The 20,778-nt window shown below is 36.7% G+C and overlaps 2 protein-coding genes across 6 annotated transcripts in view; one reads left to right on the forward strand and one right to left on the reverse strand.

The window, feature by feature from the left end:
• Nucleotides 1-2,827: 2,827 nt before the first annotated feature.
• LOC134665182 (hyccin) overlaps nucleotides 2,828-20,778 on the reverse strand; it is a 103,315-nt gene continuing 85,364 nt past the window's right edge. Inside the window, exons 1-8 of one of the 5 annotated variants that reach the window (XM_063522043.1) lie at nucleotides 10,084-10,247; nucleotides 9,470-9,686; nucleotides 8,241-8,406; nucleotides 7,715-7,809; nucleotides 7,300-7,517; nucleotides 6,955-7,208; nucleotides 6,484-6,600; nucleotides 2,828-3,386 (exon numbers count right to left, since the gene is read on the reverse strand). In XM_063522043.1, the coding sequence (XP_063378113.1) occupies nucleotides 2,932-3,386; nucleotides 6,484-6,600; nucleotides 6,955-7,208; nucleotides 7,300-7,517; nucleotides 7,715-7,809; nucleotides 8,241-8,406; nucleotides 9,470-9,667 (1,503 nt within the window). In that variant the 5' untranslated portion in view covers nucleotides 9,668-9,686; nucleotides 10,084-10,247 and the 3' untranslated portion in view covers nucleotides 2,828-2,931. The other 4 variants (XM_063522044.1, XM_063522042.1, XM_063522046.1 and 1 more) reach the window with 4 other exon arrangements.
• LOC134665171 (Golgi reassembly-stacking protein 2) lies at nucleotides 14,304-17,184 on the forward strand. Its single transcript, XM_063522028.1, has 5 exons — nucleotides 14,304-14,467; nucleotides 14,551-14,835; nucleotides 14,919-15,233; nucleotides 15,723-16,020; nucleotides 16,286-17,184. Exons 1-5 carry the CDS (start codon nucleotides 14,405-14,407, stop codon nucleotides 16,663-16,665), a joined length of 1,341 nt encoding a protein of 446 aa, XP_063378098.1. The 5' UTR covers nucleotides 14,304-14,404; the 3' UTR covers nucleotides 16,666-17,184.

Raw genomic sequence — 20,778 nt, forward strand, 5'->3', positions numbered from 1 at the left:
AAAAATATTAAGTATCCCTTGTTAAATATAATATGTAGGGTCAGCAATTACACATGGAAAATAATATCAGACAAATGTCCACCTCTAGCAGCATGGCAGATGCGAACCCTTTTCATCGCGTTTTTCATCACTTTTTCACACATTTCTGGCGTTATCTCAGCGACAGTGTTTCGAATATTTTGTTTTAATTGCTGAAGGTTCGTTGGCCTATTAGCAGGCCAACAACACGTCCCTTTAGATAGCCCCACAGAAAAAAGCCAGGAGCTGTTAAATCAGGCGATCTTGGGGGCCAGTCGATGTCACCGTTTCTCGAAATTAATCAACCGGGAAACGTTATTTTTAATGTTTCTATTGTAACTCGTGCCGTGTGACACGTGGCCTCGTCTTGCTCCGTCGTAAAACGCTCCATAATAAATTTGCCGTATATACACAAACTAATTTTCATGCAATAACTGTCATATTTACCGCCAAAATAAAATGGCGGCAAAAAAAAGTTGTATACCACTAAGTTGGCCACCCTGTATCAGTAAAGCGAAAGTTTTCATACGTATAAGGCTGTCCATAAATTACGTCATCGATTTTTGACCCCCCCCCCCCTAAAATCATCCAAAATTCATGCTTCAAAAGACCCCGTTTCCTTCTACGTCATGCTACCATCATCCGATGTCCAGACCCCCCTCCCCCCCCTAATTTAAAATGACGTAATTTATGAATAGCCCCAAAGCTAAAATAGTGTCGCCTCACGAATCCTATATGGGAGTTAACTTTGATTACCCAATTTATTAATTAGGAACACTCGTAACATTTGATTCGATTGACAGGTGAAACTAAATACAACATTGTAAAAATAACTGCTTTCTTTCTCGTACCTACAGACACAAAATAATTGATATCCTAAATACTTCAAACATAAATTTCGACCTGATAATTGAGCCCTTTTCCTCGGGCGCTTTTCAGACGGACATTAACGTAGGGGAGGCCTGTCCCACCGGCGGTGATGCTTTCCACCGCGCCCAACGTGCGGTCCAAGTCTCTCGCTATTATTCCCTGAAACATATGCATATAACAATAACTAGTGAACTATACGTGACAATTGAACAAAGGTTTTTCATTATAGGTTTACTATTATGTACCTAATAGTAAAAGTCTTATGTAATTTTATTAACCCATTATAAGGCATGCGGGTGTCAAAAAATATGCAAAATAGAACATATCACTTTGAATTGAAGTTCAAAATCAAGTGGGAGATACAAGTATTGCCTCTGCCTGCCTGTAAGCCTTGTCTTAACAATAAGGTTTACGAATTATCAGTTAACAGTTTTAGAAAATACAACCCTAGAATGATAATATCCAGGTCTGGGCGCCAAATTTCTAGGTGTATACGTAACGTATTTATCGACGAGTTGAAACCTTATTTATAATATAATACGTATATAGGTGCGTTAAAAAAAGCGTTTACAGGAGAAGGTAAACTAGAAAAATATCAATATTCAAACATTTTACTTACTCGAATAGGTATTTGTTCAGGATTCCAATAAAACACTTCTCTCACTCTTTTTTTAAACGGCAACGCCATGGCATTGACTTTGGTGCGCCAGGCCAGGTGCGCGCCATAGCTGCTGCCGATGACCAGATCTCTTGCCACGCATGACGATATAAACGTCAGTAGCAAGATGATTATAATAATTTTCATAATAATGTTGCAATACAAAACACTGGATATCTGTACAAACGTCTGCGCCCGTGATTCAGCGCGTATGACACGCTTTTGTGTGGTTTATCCTCCTGAGATTAAATGTACATTACAATGTACATAATTGTGCAAATTAATTTGAACCTTTCATGAACCATATAAGGTAGCATTTCTTTTGATTAATTGCTTTTTAATACAAATGAAATTCGTTCCAATTGACTTATAGAATAAGGTTCAAATTAAAAATATGAAATCTTTATATGCTGGGTCTTAAGTTAAAGTAGGTAATCAATCATATTATCATGTCGCTTCTCGCGTTATCTGCGCTCAAACGAGAAGAGGATTTATATATATAACGGTTTGTTTACAATTTTAGATAAGGAAAAACGAGTTTCCTGTTTTTTTTTTCGGATAATAGGTATCATGTTGATTACTATTTAGAAGTAATTATCAATATTTAAGTCCATGTCATAATTGTAAAAGTTGTCTATATATTCTCTTGAAGTAAACAATCAATGTTAGTCATACAGCGATGTGATAAGAATGACAAGATATAAATAACATTAGGTTCAAGGAACAAAGATGACACTCCGTTTGGAAAGTCTTTTTAATAGTCATATGGAACAAAATAACAGTCCTTTTTACATGTCATATGAAGAATTTTATGTTTTGATAACATTTCTATATAATTTGCAGTAGGCAATAACATTAGATATAAGATATAAGGTTTGAAGAGGTATGTTGAAATACAATCGAAATATTTTTTAAAGAAATTGGGAGTTTCTATGAAACAAATACCTATTTAGTCTGGGAACTTTTACAATGTCTTATGATGGGTTTAGAAGAAATGGGGTCCCTGAGTTTACCCTTGCCCAAAGAACTCAGAATGCATACCCATTTAACGTAATAAATACTATAGTACCATAGTCCATAACCCTATACGTTTCAAGAACTTCGAATTGGTTTCAATACCTACACAATGTCTAATCCGATAACCGCAATATATGATTGAACAACGTACACATATACACCATTAACAATCTACCTTTTAGAGTAATGAAAATACTCCGTATTTAAATACTGGAGACCCCATTTTAGAGATCAACAAACAAACACCTACACACGCACAACAAGTTTAAGGCTCGTATTAATTTATTTTCACAAATAGTTTAATAAATTCATTTTACGAGTAAGTATACGAATAACCACGGTTACCATTGTATCCCGATGTAGTCAAATTACACAGAACTAACTTGCATGGCGGCGAAACGAGGAGTAGTCTCCATATCCAGAGAGTCGGTGGTGACTTGCGACCGACTGTCGGAATTTTCAGTACTATTATGGGCGGAGTTTATGGAGGCTTTGTCATCTTTTATACTACCATTCGCGTCTGTTATATCGACAGAGCTCGTTTTCGTTTGTGTTTCAACCATGTCCCCACCTCCACTGATAGAATTCCAGATACCTTTGGAGGTCTCTTTGAGGGTTACTTTCTTTTCGGTAGCAGGTTTGTCTTTAGCGTCTTTGGTCTTTTTGCCGAGCACGGTGAACCCGCCCAGCTTCTGCTTGGAGCTGCGGATGCCGGCGCCGCGCTGGATGGGCGCGGAGTCCGCCTCGCCCTCCTCAGTGATCGACGTCAGCATGTCGGTCGACTCAGTTGGCACTACTTGACCGGCTTGTATGGGAATGTCATCTGGAAATAAAAATCATCGTGTTTATTTGCCATATTTATAAAATCATACCGAGGTTGATTTTGGTACAATATTTGAGTACAGTCGCCATCAGATATATCGGGGCGGCCAAGGTGGTCACAAATATCTGAACACGCCTCTATTGTCAAAGCGTTAGAGTGCTTGTTCAGATATTGTGAACACCTTGGCCGCTCCGATATATCTGATGGCCACTGTACATTAAATATATAGGGCGGCAAAGTAAAGAACCCCTCAGATCGCAGTCATTCATCGTCAAAACTAACAAAACTGATATCAATAGGTAAAGTTTGAGCGTGTATAACGAAGTAATTTGAGGTTTCTTTACTGTAAAGCCATTCTGGTGGGTCCTTTATTGGTACTTTTTATCGTTTATCGATGTGGATAAGACGGCACTCACGACTCAGCCACGATGGCTGCGGCAGCAGTTTGAGACCACGAGTGGAAGTGAGAAGCTACGATCAGACCTCTTGTTTCCACTTATGGGGACTCGCCGCCATCTTGCATACGTATCTACGTATGCAAGACTGGTATGTATGGGTACAATGCATTTATTATCCACAACGACAAGATAGGACTAGATCACAGACCAAGTGGACTAGAGTTATTAGGTATATAATAGTGTAAAAATAATATTGGCAACTGACATGGACAGGAGTATGTCGGAATAAGCTGAAGACAGATATTTTAGTGGAAAGCACAAATTAATTAGGCACGACGAATAACACTTGTGTGATAATACATACTTTCGCTTTTTTCGCTTTCTACAATGTGAATTTATGGATGCTTGCGTAACCTACGCAAGCATCCATAAATTCACATTGAAGTCTTATCTTACAAAGTTGAATTGCTAATTTTATTATTATTGTAATAATACGTAAAGAGAAGACAGCGACAATTATAGAATTGATGCAGCTCACTCATATGTATACTTAGTTAATGTCTCATAAACCTGACTTTCTTTGAGAATATCAAAACCGGTATTATGATGCAGCATTTTATCGATTTGTTGAGAACAACTAAAGGTTAAGAATAAACTATTTCAAACCCAAAGTAATCTAAAAAGGCGTCTATTTGCCATGCCCGTGCCCTGAGCCTCTCAACAGTCTCAACTTTATATTAAATTTAAAATAAGGATTTTGGTCACATTTGACTCTCGCTACTCGTATCTCGCGTATCGTGAACACATATTAATTATGTGTCTATTATTTTTATCTTATCCGTCGGTTTAGCCGGAAATAATGAAATTATATCGCATTATATCCGTTAAAATCACTCGTATTAATAACTAGTTAGCAGTAGGTAACTAAATATTCTAAATAACGAAAAGTTGATCGATAGGCAATCAATGCCTATATCAGTTCGACCCGAAAGTGTGTTACCGATATTAGTTATTGACAAATATTAGATACTTATTGAGTTCTAAGTTGTTATCAAGTGAGCTACGGCCTAAGGTACATAATATATGGATTTACGGGGCATACCTGGGGCAAAAATAAAGATTTTAATAAGGATTAGGCAAGTTGCAGAAACAAAATATTTCCCTTATTTCATTTCTTTTATATCTGCAAATACATACATCATTTGAACTTTATAGTGTTTTAGTCTAACCAGTGTGAACTGATGAAGGTGTTACCTATTTTGTGTATTCAGACTAATTAATGTGAGATAATCTGTACCTTAATACGAGTATATCTGTGTAATGGATATTGGGGTTGTACATCCTAACTATGACTTACGAGTCCGATCACGAACACTACCTACTCTCAACTCACCCAAAAAGCCTATAGGAATAACCCCAGTACACTTCAGTACAACCAGTACAAAGAGAAGTAGCTAAGTGGACCAAGTGTTCCCAAATGATCTTCACATTCTCTTGCTCTCTGAACAATAAAAAGTTATGCATCTAACATTCTGACTACCTACCTATAGTTAACTATACGTAACGTACGCTTTTATAATAATGTAAATGTGGAATACATTCTGTGTTTAATGATGAGACTTGACAAATGGACGACGTTGAAACTATTCACACACAAATGCTTAACTTTTGACTGTTCTGTGCATTGCAACTGCTGTGTTTACATAGACATTTAATGAAATAATACCCACTTTATTAAAAGAGTAATCAAAGTAATTGAGTTACTGTAATGTGTCTACGTCACTCAGAGATTCAGTAGAGCTGTCTACACATTCCGAAGATTTTATACTTTGTGACTTATTCAGAGTCAATTTAAAATAATGCCCATCAAATATCTTAAACAGTCCGTCCGAGACTCGCGAAAGTGAACGTGTTGTATCCTCGTTGGGAAATATGTACTTATTCCAAAACGCGTCTTCAATACTATGAGGTCATAAGCATTCGTCTGGCAGCATGCAAAAAGTGTGACGCTCTTCTGTCAGTAAATCATGAAAAATAACGAAATAATCAGATTAAACAATTTTACTGATAAGAGATTAAAATTGTTTAACCCTTTGAACGTCACACTGTCATGGTTTACTAGCGAATTAGGAATAAATTTGTTCTATAATTTTGAACTACATATTAAAAATCTTATGTAAGTATTTGACGACATAATGACGGTTAAAGGGTTAATATAATCTTAAGTTGGGGAAAGCGAAACTATAATGCTCTTATTTTGTATTTAATTAAATATTTTAATGGTTAAAATGTGAAAAAGGGGTTTCCCACTAGTTACCACCAAGTTGTCACCAGTGGTAACTACTTACTGGGATTAATATCCCCACCTTTTACCACTGGTAACTACTGGGAAAAATAATTCACAGTAATTACCACCAACTCGGTTTTTAGTAAAGCACTCTATATTTATATTATACTATTTTATTCTGTTTTTATTAGTATTGAACTTTAACAAAATTTTGGTGGTAACTACTGAGAAAAATAATTGCCATCTTTTACAAGTGGTAACTACTGGAAATTATTTTTCCCAGTCGTTACCACTGGTAACAACTTGGTGGTACATACCTAGTGGGAATAACCCGTGAAAAAACTACTTTCCGCGACCAAACACTTGTTTAACTATATTTTATAATTATTTTACGAATGCACTCTGTATTTACCTGGCAGTTTCTTCGTCCGGAAGGATGCATTAGTAATCATAGACTTGGACATTGTGACCGTTGTCGTGGCCGGCGAGAGCGCCACACTGATGCCCATTGGGCCATCACATGGTTGTCCTGTAAGCAAAAAAATAATTTTGTAATAACTGATTCTTAATTCTTAGGTAACTACAGTACAAAAATATTACCAATTAGAGCTTTGTTCATTTCAGCAAAGTCAATTACCCTTTACAAGGTATAGTACGATTTATCAACCACATACGCGCCAACATAATTTCAACTTTAGCATTCCGATTTAAGGTTCAAACTAGATTGCACTTTCGGGAAATGTGACTTGTCTTCAAAGGGATGCTGGATTAAGTAAATGAAATATATTTTGATTTTTTTGGGAAACCTTATAGATCGGTGCGGCCTGGAAAGGGGTTAACTGAGTTTTCAATGTTAATTAAACCATAGTAAAATTGAATTTACCTGATGGATTATTCTTTAAGGAGTTCATGACAGCACTTGTAACCAACATGACATCAGGGAATAGCTCATATTGAGCCCTTTGATCTATGTCTTTAACTGCTTGAAAAGCTAATGTATAGAACTCGTTGAACATTGCAAAGTATGCTCCTTGTACCATCTCCAACAATAGGTTGTTTGAAACTGGAATTCTTGGTGTTTTTTTGGTTGAAGTTGATGCAGTGCCAATTTTTTTATGGAATCCCTGAGTAACTATTCTGTAAATTGAGTTAAAGTTTAAAATACTAATAGTTAAGTTTAAGTAGTTAGACCGTAAATAATTTAATATCTCTGTCAGTTAAGTTGTACCTGGAGGCTGCAATACAAAAATGTCTCAATGCTAATTTGGGTAATAAACTCAAGTGCCGGTTATAGATGAAGTAAAGTGCAGCCATCACTTTGGGTCGATTCTGTGCATTGATGACATCTACTTGTGGAAGAGGGCCCCAGGTCACAAGTTTCGTGTTGCATTCTTCCCATCTCCTTAAAGCACTTTCTGTCAGAAATTGGGCGCCTAGTGTGAGGGGCTATAAAACATAAGAGAATACATTAAAGGCTATGTTTGCGGCTCATTAAGAAATTGCGAGAGTTGGCATGCGAGTTTTGTTACATTGCGGTAATTCCGAATTTAAACTGATGTGAGTTACCTGATTGATAAGGGAGACATTAAGTTAATTTTAATATATTTATTTACATATACACAAATTGATATTTATATAAATACCTCATGATAAATCGACGCTTGGGCTAAAGATGGCATTCTAAATGATACTACTCTAGGTTTTCCTGCTTCATCTACCACTTCAAAATTGTATAAACCTAAAAAAAGTAAAATATGTTGTTAAAGAGTTACTGAAAATGGGTGTCATTCTGAATCCCTAACAACGTTTGTCCTAAAGTCACTTGCTCTAACTGGTTTGTCCTAATGGGCACATGCCCTAACGATCAATTGTCATAACTATTATTTTCCATAATGTAATGGTTAGCCTAAGAATCATTTGACCTAAGCATTTATACCATAACTATCTAGATCCCTAAAGTTTTTTACCATATTTTCGATATCCCTAACAATGTTTGGAATAAAATAACATGCTCTAACTGTTTTGACCTAATGGCTATTGCCCTAATGATCATTATGACAAACAATATTAGGGAATGCAAAGATAGGAGAAAAAACTTTAGGGATTCAGATATAGATCCACTGAAAATATATGTATTCTAATGTTGCTTAATATAAAAAAAAAGATTACCTATCAGCAGAGTTTCAATACATCTCAAAGACTTCTTATTACCCTGAGCCACTGAGCTGAGATATGTATAGACAAGAGTTGGAACAAACTGTAGAGTAAATCTTTGTAACTCAACTTCTTTAGACCTATAAAAACTAAATAGCTGCACGCAGACATTTTCTAGCATCTGAAAAAGAAAATAATCTGATTGAAAAGCAATGCAACATTAATTTAGATGTACAATGCAACACTAATACACTTCTTTAACATAAAATAATAATAAATAAATATTTATAGGACATAATTAATTAATTATACAAATTGACTAAGTCCCACAACTGTAAGCTTAATAAGGCTTATGTTGTGGGTACTTAGGCAATGATATACATAGAAAACCCCCATGACTCAGAACATGTATGTTACTCTTCAATGGTTTGATGAATGACATGTGTAAATTTAATTTAGATAGTGTAATATTTATAAGTAAATTTATACAATATCATTCAACATATTTAACACCATTCTAGACTAATTGATTTATTAATTATTATTTATTTTAAACTTTATTGGCAACAGGCGAACTTAATGCCTTAAAATATCCTCTACCACTCAACCATAGGGCAAAACAATAATTAATTTATAGATAAAATTATTGAATTACATTTCCCTGTTTGGGTATGTATGTATGAACTACAAAACACCCTAAAATACTTTCTTGTATATGTTTCATTTAAAAACAAAATACTCTATTTGCATGTAGTGACAAGCCAGCTATGAAAACTTAAGAAATTCATAATACTGTTAATAAGTAATTAATATTTTCTATTTCGATAAGATGTGGAGGAGGCCTATACCCGACAGGGGTCCTTAATATAGTAAAATTAACAACAATATTATTAGAAAACTTTTATTATGTAAATCTATTTAAGGAAAAATAAAGGCCTAAATAAATAAATAAATCTTCTATTTAGTCATATATTCTTATAATGTCTGTAGATATTCCTAAAAATACTAGCTTATAAATTTCAACAGCTTTAGCCTTTTTTTAGAGCATTTGTCAGGTTATTAGATACAACCCGTGACAATGCAATACTATAGTGCAACAAATAACAACTCTGTTCATCTTTATTACTCAACTGATATTTTCAACATGTGTAAAGTATGAAACAAACCATTAATTAGCATACTGTCAAATTTCATGGCTTCTTATTGAACACAAGGTTGAACCATCTATGTTCATTACAAAATACCTGTTCATATTGTGCCTCATTTTCCTTTTCCTTGGCATTAGTGGTCTGGGAGTCGTCTTCGTGGTAGAAGAGGTTAAAAATGGCAGTTGCTATTTCATGGTTATGCTCATGCTCAGCTGCAAAGCTTTTTATTTCATTATCTTGTAATGATGCATATTCACTTAGCCATTCATTAATGAGGTGCTTCCAGTCGGACATTATTGCTTTGGTTACAGTTCTGGAAATATATAACTTACATTTTATATGAATATATGTAAAAAATGTTAAGTGCATTTAATACTAATATTAGCATTAAAATATTGTAAAAAACCTATGATACTTTCGACACTAATACTAATTTACAGAATGTAAGTGCATCCGTAGATACTGTAGAGGTAAAGCTGTGAGTAATGATTGCTTCATCACGATACATCATCCATGTCCCTGAGTTTAATGAACACACTCTCTTCCATTGGTAAGGAAATGCGAACAGATTTTTTAAAACAGGAATGCGGAATTATTGCGGAATGGTATGTTAATTAAATTTTGAATGACTAAATTCGTGTTTTAAAATACAATGCTCCTTGCTAACGACAGTACGAGTACACATAAAAGTAGACATGACTGATCCTTACCAAAAAAACAAGCACAGTAACATAGGTATTTATTTGAAGCCCAGGTAATATCAATTATTAACTGAATAAATATTCTTCTGCTCTGCAATTTATCATTTTTAATTATTTTACTTTACGAATTAATGGGATTTTGACCCTAATTTCACTACTCGTCCATCTGTCAAGCTTGACAGTTTTCATACAGTTTTGACATTCATTATTTTTAATTTATTACGAGCATTGGCAACTTGGCCATCAGCTAAACATGAGCTATTAAAAAAAATACAGCGTTGATCGAACGCAACGTGAACGCAACGTATCATAGTCCGGGAGCCGGCTGCATGAAACAAACCTCATCAAAAAATAGAATATACCTACCCTGTAGAGGTACCTGACATTTAGTAGATTCCAACGCACTTGGTCGGCCTAGGCTTAACCTGGCAGATTTTGTACAAATGGCAAAAACGTTGGACAAAAATTCATCAAAAAAAACCTCATCGAAAAATAGAATGAAACTTGTATGGTAGGATACCTGACCTTGAGGACAGTAAAAAAAAAGTGGTCGGCCTCACCTTAGCCTGGCAGTTTTCGCAGTCCGACCAGATTTATTGGGTCACGTGAGAGCTACAATTTACCTCATCGAAAAATAGAATGAAACAAACGGATTATAATAGCTAAAATAAGCCTGTCGACGTATGTCTTGGTCGGCCTCACCTTAACCTGGCAGTTTTTGCAGTCCGACCAGATTTATAAAAAAATCATCAAAATTTTTTTATCGAAAAATCGTATGAAACTTGTATGGTACGATAGCTGCCTTTGAGAACAGTAAAAAAAAAAGTGGTCGGCCAAATCCTGTGTTGGCAGGTTCCTGTGTCCGACCAATTTTGTGGTACCACGTAAGAGCTACAATTTACCTCATCGAAAAATAGAATGAAACAAACGGATTATAATAGCTAAAATAAGCCTGTTGACGTATGTCTTGGTCGGCCTCACCTTAACCTGGCAGTTTTTGCAGTCCGGCCAAATTTATAAAAAAATCATCAAAAAATTTTATCGAAAAATCGTGTGAAACTTGTATGGTACGATAGCTGCCTTTGAGGACAGTAATAAAAAAGTGGTTGGCCAAATCCTGTGATGGCAGGTTCCTGTGTCCGACCAATTTTGTGGTACCACGTGAGAGCTACAATTTACCTCATCGAAAAATAGAATGAAACAAACGGATTATAATACCTAAAATAAACCTGTTGACGTATGGCTTGGTCGGCCTCACCGTAGCCTGGCAGTTTTTGCAGTCCGACCAAATTTGTGATACCACGTGACAGCTAGAATAGGACCACACATGCTGTATTCCATACGCATCATGACTTTGTGTACCTATCTGATGGGCGGGCGTATATGAAACGCCTTCTTGTACGTGCAGGTGATCCAGGTATACACCAAAGCTTAGTTTTCAATCGAACACTTGTAATATAAGAGGAAAAACTGCACGTGATCCTTCCAAAATTTAAATAAATGGTAAAATGTTCCTCCACGATGTTCTCAACGGGCATCTAGACTGCGTTGGATTGCTGTCACAGTTAGGGCTCCGCGCTCCCACGCGCCGAACTCGTCACACCACACTATTCCATATTCCCTGTCATCGTACCAATTATGGCCAAAATTCTATTCTATTAAATTCTGAGTAGAATCGCACGTACCTATAATAAATCGTTCCAAAACATTGACCCTTTCTTCTCCTCCAGACGTGTTTTCAAATCACAAATTGCAAAGCAACTTTCCTGGTAGTCACGCACTATCACATCCACTTACACACATACACCCACCCACCCACCCACACACACACACACACACACACACACACGAACACATAAATTCCAATAAATGCATACAAACTAATAGATTCGCTCGTTTATGTAGGTACTGTATGTATTTTTATTTTACTATTTTTTATTTATTGTTTACGCAAAATTAGAGCTATACCTACTATTTTAGGATTTTTTTTCCAGTTTACAGTTATTATTAATTTTTTCTCTTTTTCCTTGTACCTTAAAGACTTACAAATTAAGTTATATTTACGATTCTTGTACAGCACAAGTTACAAGTCTACCCACAGATGATTTTTTATTATGTATAAATTACAGGAAGTTCTGTTATTGGCTATGCTATAAGTTCTCATGTTTTTTTGTATATTATTTAATGTAAACGCTGTTGAACTTCTCAATAAATATAAATAAATAAAAATACACAAGATAACCTCACATATATTAAGTGATTATCTTATTGTTATTTCTTCGACTCGCAAAGGCGTTATGTGTCCTTCAAACCATTTGATCTTATACATTTCATCTCTTAATGTCCAGCCACAATGTGTTGCATCAAATTTGATGCAAGTGGATTCTGCCGCACACTGCCACATTGAATTTATGAAAGGCGCCCGTAACAAGCCATACGTCAACAGGGTTATTTTAGCTATTATAATCCGTTTGTTTCATTCTATTTTTCGATGTGGTAAATTGTAACTCTCACGTGGTACCACAAAATTGGTCGGAGACAGGAACCTGCCAACACAGGATTTGGCCGACCATTTTTTTTACTGTCCTCAAAGGCAGCTATCGTACCATACAAGTTTCATACGATTTTTCGATATAAATTTTTTGATGATTTTTTCATAAATTTGGTCGGACTGCAAAAACTGCCAGGTTAAGGTAAGGCCGACCAAGACATACGTCAACAGGCTTATTTTAGCTATTATAATCCGTTTGTTTCATTCTATTTTTCGATGAGGTAAATTGTAGCTCTCACGTGGTACCACAAAATTGGTTGGACAGAGGAACCTGCCAACACAGGATTTGGCCGACCATTTTTTTTTACTGTCCTCAAAGGCAGCTATCGTACCATACAAGTTTCATACGATTTTTCGATAAAAAATTTTTGATTTTTTTTTTATATATTTGGTCGGACCGCAAAAACTGCCAGGTTAAGGTGAGGCCGACCAAGACATACGTCAACAGGCTTATTTTAGCTATTATAATCCGTTTGTTTCATTCTATTTTTCGATGAGGTAAATTGTAGCTCTTACGTGGTACCACAAAATTGGTCGGACACAGGAACCTGCCAACACAGGATTTGGCCGACCACTTTTTTTTTACTGTCCTCAAAGGCAGCTATCGTACCATACAAGTTTCATACGATTTTTGGATAAAAAATTTTTGATGATTTTTTTATAAATCTGGTCGGACTGCAAAAACTGCCAGGTTAAGGTGAGGCCGACCAAGACATACGTCAACAGGCTTATTTAAGCTATTATAATCCGTTTGTTACATTCTATTTTTCGATGAGGTAAATTGTAGCTCTCACGTGACCCAATAAATCTGGTCGGACTGCAAAAACTGCCAGGCTAAGGTGAGGCCGACCACTTTTGTTTTACTGTCCTCAAGGTCAGGTATCCTACCATACAAGTTTCATTCTATTTTTCGATGAGGTTTTTTTTGATGAATTTTTGTCCAACGTTTTTGCCATTTGTACAAAATCTGCCAGGTTAAGCCTAGGCCGACCAAGTGCGTTGGAATCTACTAAATGTCAGGTACCTCTACAGGGTAGGTATATTCTATTTTTTGATGAGGTTTGTTTCATGCAGCCGGCTCCCGGACTATCAAGTTCGCGACCGCGGTCTGGTACCGGTCCGTCTGTAGGTGAGTATTATATTCTTTGGTCTGTAGACACTATAAAGGCCCCAGTACACAATAGGCCATCGCCGGCCACTCCAAGGGACGCAGCCATGCGGTAGAATGAGATAGCAATATCACTTGCTCCCTCTAACGCATAAATGCGTCCCTTGGAATGGCCGGCGATGGCCCATTGTGTACTGGGGCCTTAACATGAACATGGCGCATTTTAACAGTGCGGCAGCGGCACGGCATCAAGGCCTGTCCAGACGGGGACAATTTTTCGTCAATCTGATTAAATTGTCCGATCAAATCAAACGTGCGGACTCATATGCCAATTTGGCCACTTACACCAATTTTAAATTTATGGTATAATATATTTGAATCTACGGTCGAATTCGGCGAGCCAAATTGGAGTTTGAGTCCGCACGACCTGATTTGATCGGACAATTTAATGAGATTGGAGAAAAATTGTCCCCGTCTGGACAGGCCTTCAACCATACAACCTTTGCAAACGTTCCAATTTACGGTTTTGCCAACTGCCACGTAATATAGTCAACTGTCAATTGGTTGTCAAAGTCAATTCATATTCTCATAGCTGTGCTTGTATTTTCTGTCATTCGTTTGTAATAAATTATAGTACTAAGTTTTTATCTTGTCTTTATTAAACTAATGTTATGGGTTCTTCCCAAAGCACTGAAGTTCCAGGAGGCGGCTCCGAAGGGTATCATGTTTTACGGGTTGGTACCGATTGTTGCCTAGGTATTGCTTACATTTCGATGCGTTCATCAAATTTTAACACGTCAATGTTTTGATTATGTAGGTCCAGGACGGCTCTCCGGGGCAAATCGCCGGACTTGAAGCGTTTTTCGATTTTATAGTTGCAATAGAAAATGTTCGATTAGATCAGGACAATGACACTTTAAAGGAATTACTTAAGAAAAATGTTGGATGCACAATAAAAATGATGGTGTACAGCAGTAAAAGCCAATCCGTGAGAGAGATAATGATACAGCCTAGAGCAGACTGGGGTGGCCAGGGGCTACTTGGTGTCAGTATAAGGTTCTGTTCTTTTGAAGGAGCCAATGAGAATGTGTGGCATGTTTTAGTAAGTACCTAATCAATGTTTGATAGTACCAATAATTTGGCTATAATGTCAGTATAGGTTTTATATTGATTTGTGTTTTGTAGGAAGTACATCCATCATCACCAGCAGAGTTAGCCGGATTAAGGCCATTCTCTGATTATATAATTGGAGCTGATTCAATAATGCATGAAAGCGAAGATCTATTCACCCTTATAGAAGCTCACGAGGGAAGGGCTCTGAAGCTGTATGTTTACAACATTAATGATGACACATGCCGTGAGGTGCTCATCACCCCCAACTTGAGCTGGGGGGGTGAAGGTAGTCTTGGTTGTGGTATAGGCTACGGCTATCTGCACAGAATTCCAATTAGAAGTGCCCCTGCGGCACCAAACCAAACATCGTACAGCAATACCCCTAAGGTGAGACCCTCAACTGCTGAAATGTATATTTCATCCTTAACTCCTATTTTAGCTATTCCTATTGTAACTTCTGTTTAGGTCTCCCAGACATTCAGTAGTAGTTATTTGGTCATGACTGTGCTATAAGGTGTGGATCAACTTTTTGTTTTTACTTCTTTACATGGTTATTTGGTTGTCCTCTGTTACACTACTGCTACCAACTATGTATTGTTATGGGGTGAAAGCCTGAAAGGACAACATAACATTGAGAAAAGTATTTGATCCATATAAGACCTCCTCGTAATAGCTAATATTGTAATACCTATGGCACCAAAAAAAAATCATGCCACAAAAAATTACAACTAAAAAATGTAGGTAACATGTTTTGTATTGTTTTCTTTTATTCAGGTATGCAATAAAGAGTATTTGTATTCTATTGTATTGTAACATCAGGCTATTCTTTTCTTATGTATTTGGTATTCAAATGTGTTTTTTTTTTACTTCTTTTAGGTTCCATTACAATCTCCCGAAATCCAAAATAACTTGGTTTCTGACATACAAAATTTGAACCTAAATGAAGACAAGACCCCCTTGATGGGTGCACCTCAAGTTTCTGTAGGCCAAGTGCCAAGTGTGTCACCACCACCATTCTTGTCTGGAGTTCCAATGGTTAACCCTGGGAGCTTCCCTGCCGCCAACGCACCACCAAGCAATCAGCATGAGCAGCTCAGTCAGCAGCCATTACTACAGCAATACCCAACTTCTCAAGCTCAGTCAATGGTTTCTAACATGGCTGCCTATTCTAGTAGTGAGTATACATTATTGTACTTACTATTTTAAATCTACTTTAGGTGGTTCAGTTTTCCAGAAATTGGTATTACAATTAGTATCTTCTTGCATAGGCTATAAGGTTGATACTTGAAGGGATTCCTATGTTAACACACATTGCCCTTCATAATTCGTGTTTGTACAAATTAAAAATTGTATATAATATTGAAGTATTATAGAAATAGAAGGTCTCAAATCAAATTAAATTATAAATTATAAAACATACCAAAAATGTTAATTTACAGATTTGGCTGACACAACATTAACGAATTTGGGGAGCATACCGTCAGTGTCAAACATGCAACCCCCCGCGCCGCTGCCGAGCTTGCCCGGGATTCCCATGAACCAGCCCCAGCCGTACATACCGATGATGCCTAACTACACTCAGTCACAAGTGCCCCCACCAGTTCCCATCCCTCAAACGGCTCCTAACTTAGTCCCAACGTTTGATATGAGTACCTTTGCGCCCGTTCAACCGCCGCCGATGTCCAGTGGTCTGCCAATAGTCACGCCCGTGTCGTTACCAGGGATGCCTTCAATCACGGTCAGTGCAACGCTGCCTGTCTCCACGATGCAAGAAATACACCAGCAACAGACGTTACAACAACCAGACTTGCTGTCGTGAAAGTACACAAATTTATTTTACATTAAGTATGCTGTAAATCAAATAGAAATATCGACAATTATCCGCATACTTTTATGTTACGTTATTATTTCAATATAAATATTATTATTTATAAATGATTTCTGGCAACTGTTGACTTATCAATGTTACCAATTTATTTCCGACTATAATTAGTGTGACAAAGTCAGTATTGGCGTAAGAAAGATATGAAATTCTGTCAGCCAAGGTTATGATATCATTGTGGCTATGACTTAGCATCAGTATAGACTTTTTACAGCTGTAAATTTTTTACTTGCGTTTTTCTGACTGAAAATGGAAGGTAGTTTAGTGCTTTACAAGTTACAACGCCAGCATTTTACGAAACAAGCCTCTCAAAGTTAATGCTGTGATGTTAAGTCGAATCTACATTGTATACCTACGGTATCCAGACATACTTTATTAGATTTTTTATTTACGTATCTGCCTTGTAATGTTTATGTTATCAATTATGTCGTGATTAAAATGAAACGAAACATAAAATTCGTTTTTCTTTACTATTTTTACAATTAGAAAGAAAATACATTTATTTAACGCCAAAACATATTACATATCGTCGGGTGACAAGCTAACATCAACCATCATCATCATCCTGCCCTAGCCGGTTTCGGCCTCGGCGACTGGGTATTCACTAGCTAGTGAGTGCGACGATCGTGAGCTCTCAGGTGGCTGACGTAGCCTATTTTTGCGGTGAATGTACGACCACACACACCGCAGGTCAGCACCCCTCCGACAAAATTGTAATTTATGACCGCAGGTGGTCGAGCCTTAACTCGTCGCCCTTCGCGTCGAGTTCCACTCGCCTCTGCTCTTCAAAGGCTTGCACTTTTGTACTCACTGTATGCCTCCACTTCGGCCGATCTTGTGCCGAAGTCTCCCAGTGCGATGGTTCAATGTCACATCTCCGTATGTGGCGCTTCAGCACATCTTTGTAGCGCAAAAGTTGGCCGCCCTGTTTCCGCTTGCAAGTGCAACTCAGAGTAGAAGATGCGCTTAAGGTATTTTTTTTTCTCGTGTAGCGGGTTCGATTCCCGGTTTAACCATGAAATTATTTAAAATGCAATTCAACTTGTTTTTTTAAATCGAAATAATGTCTTCTTTCAGTAAGATGTTCATTTACAATAATTAAGGTACTTTTCCTCCAATGACGCGATAATTTTTTTCCATACATTTTTTTTTTCAAAAAAATTAAAAAAGTATGAATGCAATTTAACTAAGTTTTAAAAATAAAATGAAGTCTTCTTTCAGCAAAATATGCTATCTATGATATTTAAGGTACTTTCCCTCCATGTGGCATCGCCGTGGGACGCCCTGTATATTGGACGCTAAAATAGGACCCCTCTCAGCAGCTGTCTCAGCATAATGCCGCGGCAATCCGTGCCGCTGGTTTTCAATGGGTATCTGACTTAAACTGGCTAAACGTTTGTATGTGCCATGTGCTGCTGTGAGAGAGTCGATCTTCATTTTAAGATAAATTGAATTCTCATACTGTGTTATTCGGCGCAAAGTTTTTGTATATGACAAGTGGCGGGTTATACTAATGTGCCACTCCTAGCGCCACTTGCACCATTCCACTAACCCCGGGTTAACCGGATAAACCTGGAGTTACTATGGTTACCAGTACAATTTGACACTAAGTTAACGGTTTAACCGCTTAACCTCGGGTTAGTGGAACGGTGCAAGTGGCCCCTAGAGTTGCACTGCAGTTATAGCCTGTGGTAACTCCTTACCATATTGCGTGCTGTACGCTTATTTACCACTGATGTGGTTAGAAAAAGGTGCGTGTTGGTAGGTATTGGTGATATCAAACCACAAATATGCCTCTAAGTACTACTTACATAAATTATTATGGGTGTCTGCGATTAGAGCATTACAGACGGTAAAATTAATTTCACGCAAACTTTATCGATTATCGAGCACTAGCTGTTGCCCGCGACTTCGTCCGCGTGGAATCTTATCTTCAACATTTTACATCTTTAGTACCTATAATTTTCATATCCAAGCAATGTTGAAATTAAGTAGGTACTTTTGTTTTTTAGCAAGTTGTATGAAGTTTTAAATCAAGTGGATTTTGATGTTGGTTGCTGAAATTACTTTTCTTGTATTCTCATAATAGGTACCTATGCCCTTATACAAAGATTCAAGTTCCGCATTCCGCACTTACAAAATATCTGATCTCCATACAAACTTTCGACCCCTTTCTCACCACCTTGGGGGATGAATTTCAAAAATGCTTGGATTAGTTTTCATGTTTTTTAATTTATTACCTTTTTTCCAAAAAGTTAAAGTTCCTAGCTTAAAATTAAATTTACACCCCAAGACGAATTTTCATCCCCTTTTTAACCCCCTTAGGGGTTGAATTTCCAAGAACGTTGCAATTACTTTTTTTTGTAATCGGCTATTATGCCTTTCTAAGAATTTTCAAAGCATTTGTAATGGATTTAAACTTTGAAACCCATTTTAACCCTGTTAGGGGATGAATTTTACAAAACGCTGAAATTACTTTTATAATCTTCTAATAGTATCCCCAAATACAAAGACTCAAGTCCCGCGCTCGAAAAAATGTTTGATATCCATAAAACTTTCAACCCCTTTTTCACCACCTTAGGGGATGAATTTTCAAAAACGCTGAAATGAGTTTTCTTTTATTTTAATTTAAAACGTTTTTACAAAGTTTCAAGTTCCTTGCTTAAAATAAAATATGCACCCGCAGACGAACTTCCATCCCCTTTTTAACCCCCTTAGGGATTGAAATTTCAAAAACGTTGCAATTTATTTTTTTGTAATCGGCTATTATGCCTTTCTAAGAAGTTTCAAAACCATTTGTAATGGATTCAAACTTTCAACCCCTTTTTAACCCTGTTAGGGGATGAATTTTACAAAACGCTGAAATTACTTTTCCTGTCTTCTAATAATATCCCTAAATACAAAGATTCAAGTCCCACACTCGAAAAAATGTTTGATATCCATACAAACTTTCAACCCCTTTTTCACCACCTTAGGGGTTGAATTTTCAAAAACGCTGAAATCAGTTTTCTTGTATTTTAATAATATATCTTTTAACGAAGTTTCAAATTCGTAGCTCAAAAGAAAACTTTAACTCCATACAAACTTTCATCCCCTTTTTAACCCTGTTAGGGGATGAATTTTACAAAACGCTGAAATTACTTTTATTGTCTTCTAATAATATCCCCAAATACAAAGATTCAAGTCCCGCGCTCGAAAAAAATTTTGATATCCATACAAACTTTCAACCCCTTTTTCACCACCTTGGGGGATGAATTTTCGAAAACGTTGAAATTAGTTGTCTTGTATTTGAATTTGATACTTTTTTACAAAGTTTCAAGTTCCTAACTTAAAATAAAATTTGCACTCGAAGACGAACTTTCATCCCCTTTTTAACCCCCTTAGGGGTTGAATTTCCAAAAACGTTGCAATCACTTTTTTTTTAATCGGCTATTATGGCTTTCTACGAAGTTTCAAAGCATTTGTAATGGATTAAAATTTTCAACCCCTTTTTAACCCTGTTAGGGGATGAATTTTACAAAACGCGGAAATTACTTTTTCTGTCTTCTAATAATATCCCTAAATACAAAGATTCAAGTCCACCACTTGAAATTTTTTTTGATATCCATACAAACTTTCAACCCCTTTTTCACCACCTTAGGGGATGAATTTCCAAAAACGCTGAAATTAGTTTTCTAGTATTTTAATAATATACCATTTTACGAAGTTTCAAATTCCTAGCTTAAAAGAAAATTTTAACCCCATACAAACTTTCATCCCCTTTTTAACCCCCTTAGGGGTTGAATTTCTCAGAATCGCTTCTTATCTCTTGTACACTTTATAAATGCAATCTGGTGTGCAAATTTCAACTTTCTGGCTTTTGTAGTTTCGGCTCTGCGTTGATGAATCAGTCAGTCAGTCAGTCAGGACAATTGCATTTATATATATAGATAGATAGATAGATGACGTAGGAGGAAACGGGGTCATTCGAAGCATGATTTTTGGATGAATTTAGGGGGGGGGGTCAAAAATCGATGACGTAATTTATGGACAGCCCCTAATGTGCCAGAA

This window comes from Cydia fagiglandana, chromosome 6, assembly GCF_963556715.1.
Source record: "Cydia fagiglandana chromosome 6, ilCydFagi1.1, whole genome shotgun sequence".
Classification (NCBI taxonomy): Eukaryota; Metazoa; Arthropoda; class Insecta; order Lepidoptera; family Tortricidae; genus Cydia; species Cydia fagiglandana.

Excerpts from the sequence above, each read along its gene's own strand:
- LOC134665171 (XM_063522028.1), top strand. The coding sequence starts at position 14,405 with ATGGGTTCTTCCCAAAGCACTGAAGTTCCAGGAGGCGGCTCCGAAGGG. Across the intron at positions 14,836-14,918 it reads AGAATGTGTGGCATGTTTTA|GAAGTACATCCATCATCACC; the intron begins GTAAGTACCTAA and ends TGTGTTTTGTAG. Across the intron at positions 16,021-16,285 it reads CATGGCTGCCTATTCTAGTA|ATTTGGCTGACACAACATTA; the intron begins GTGAGTATACAT and ends GTTAATTTACAG.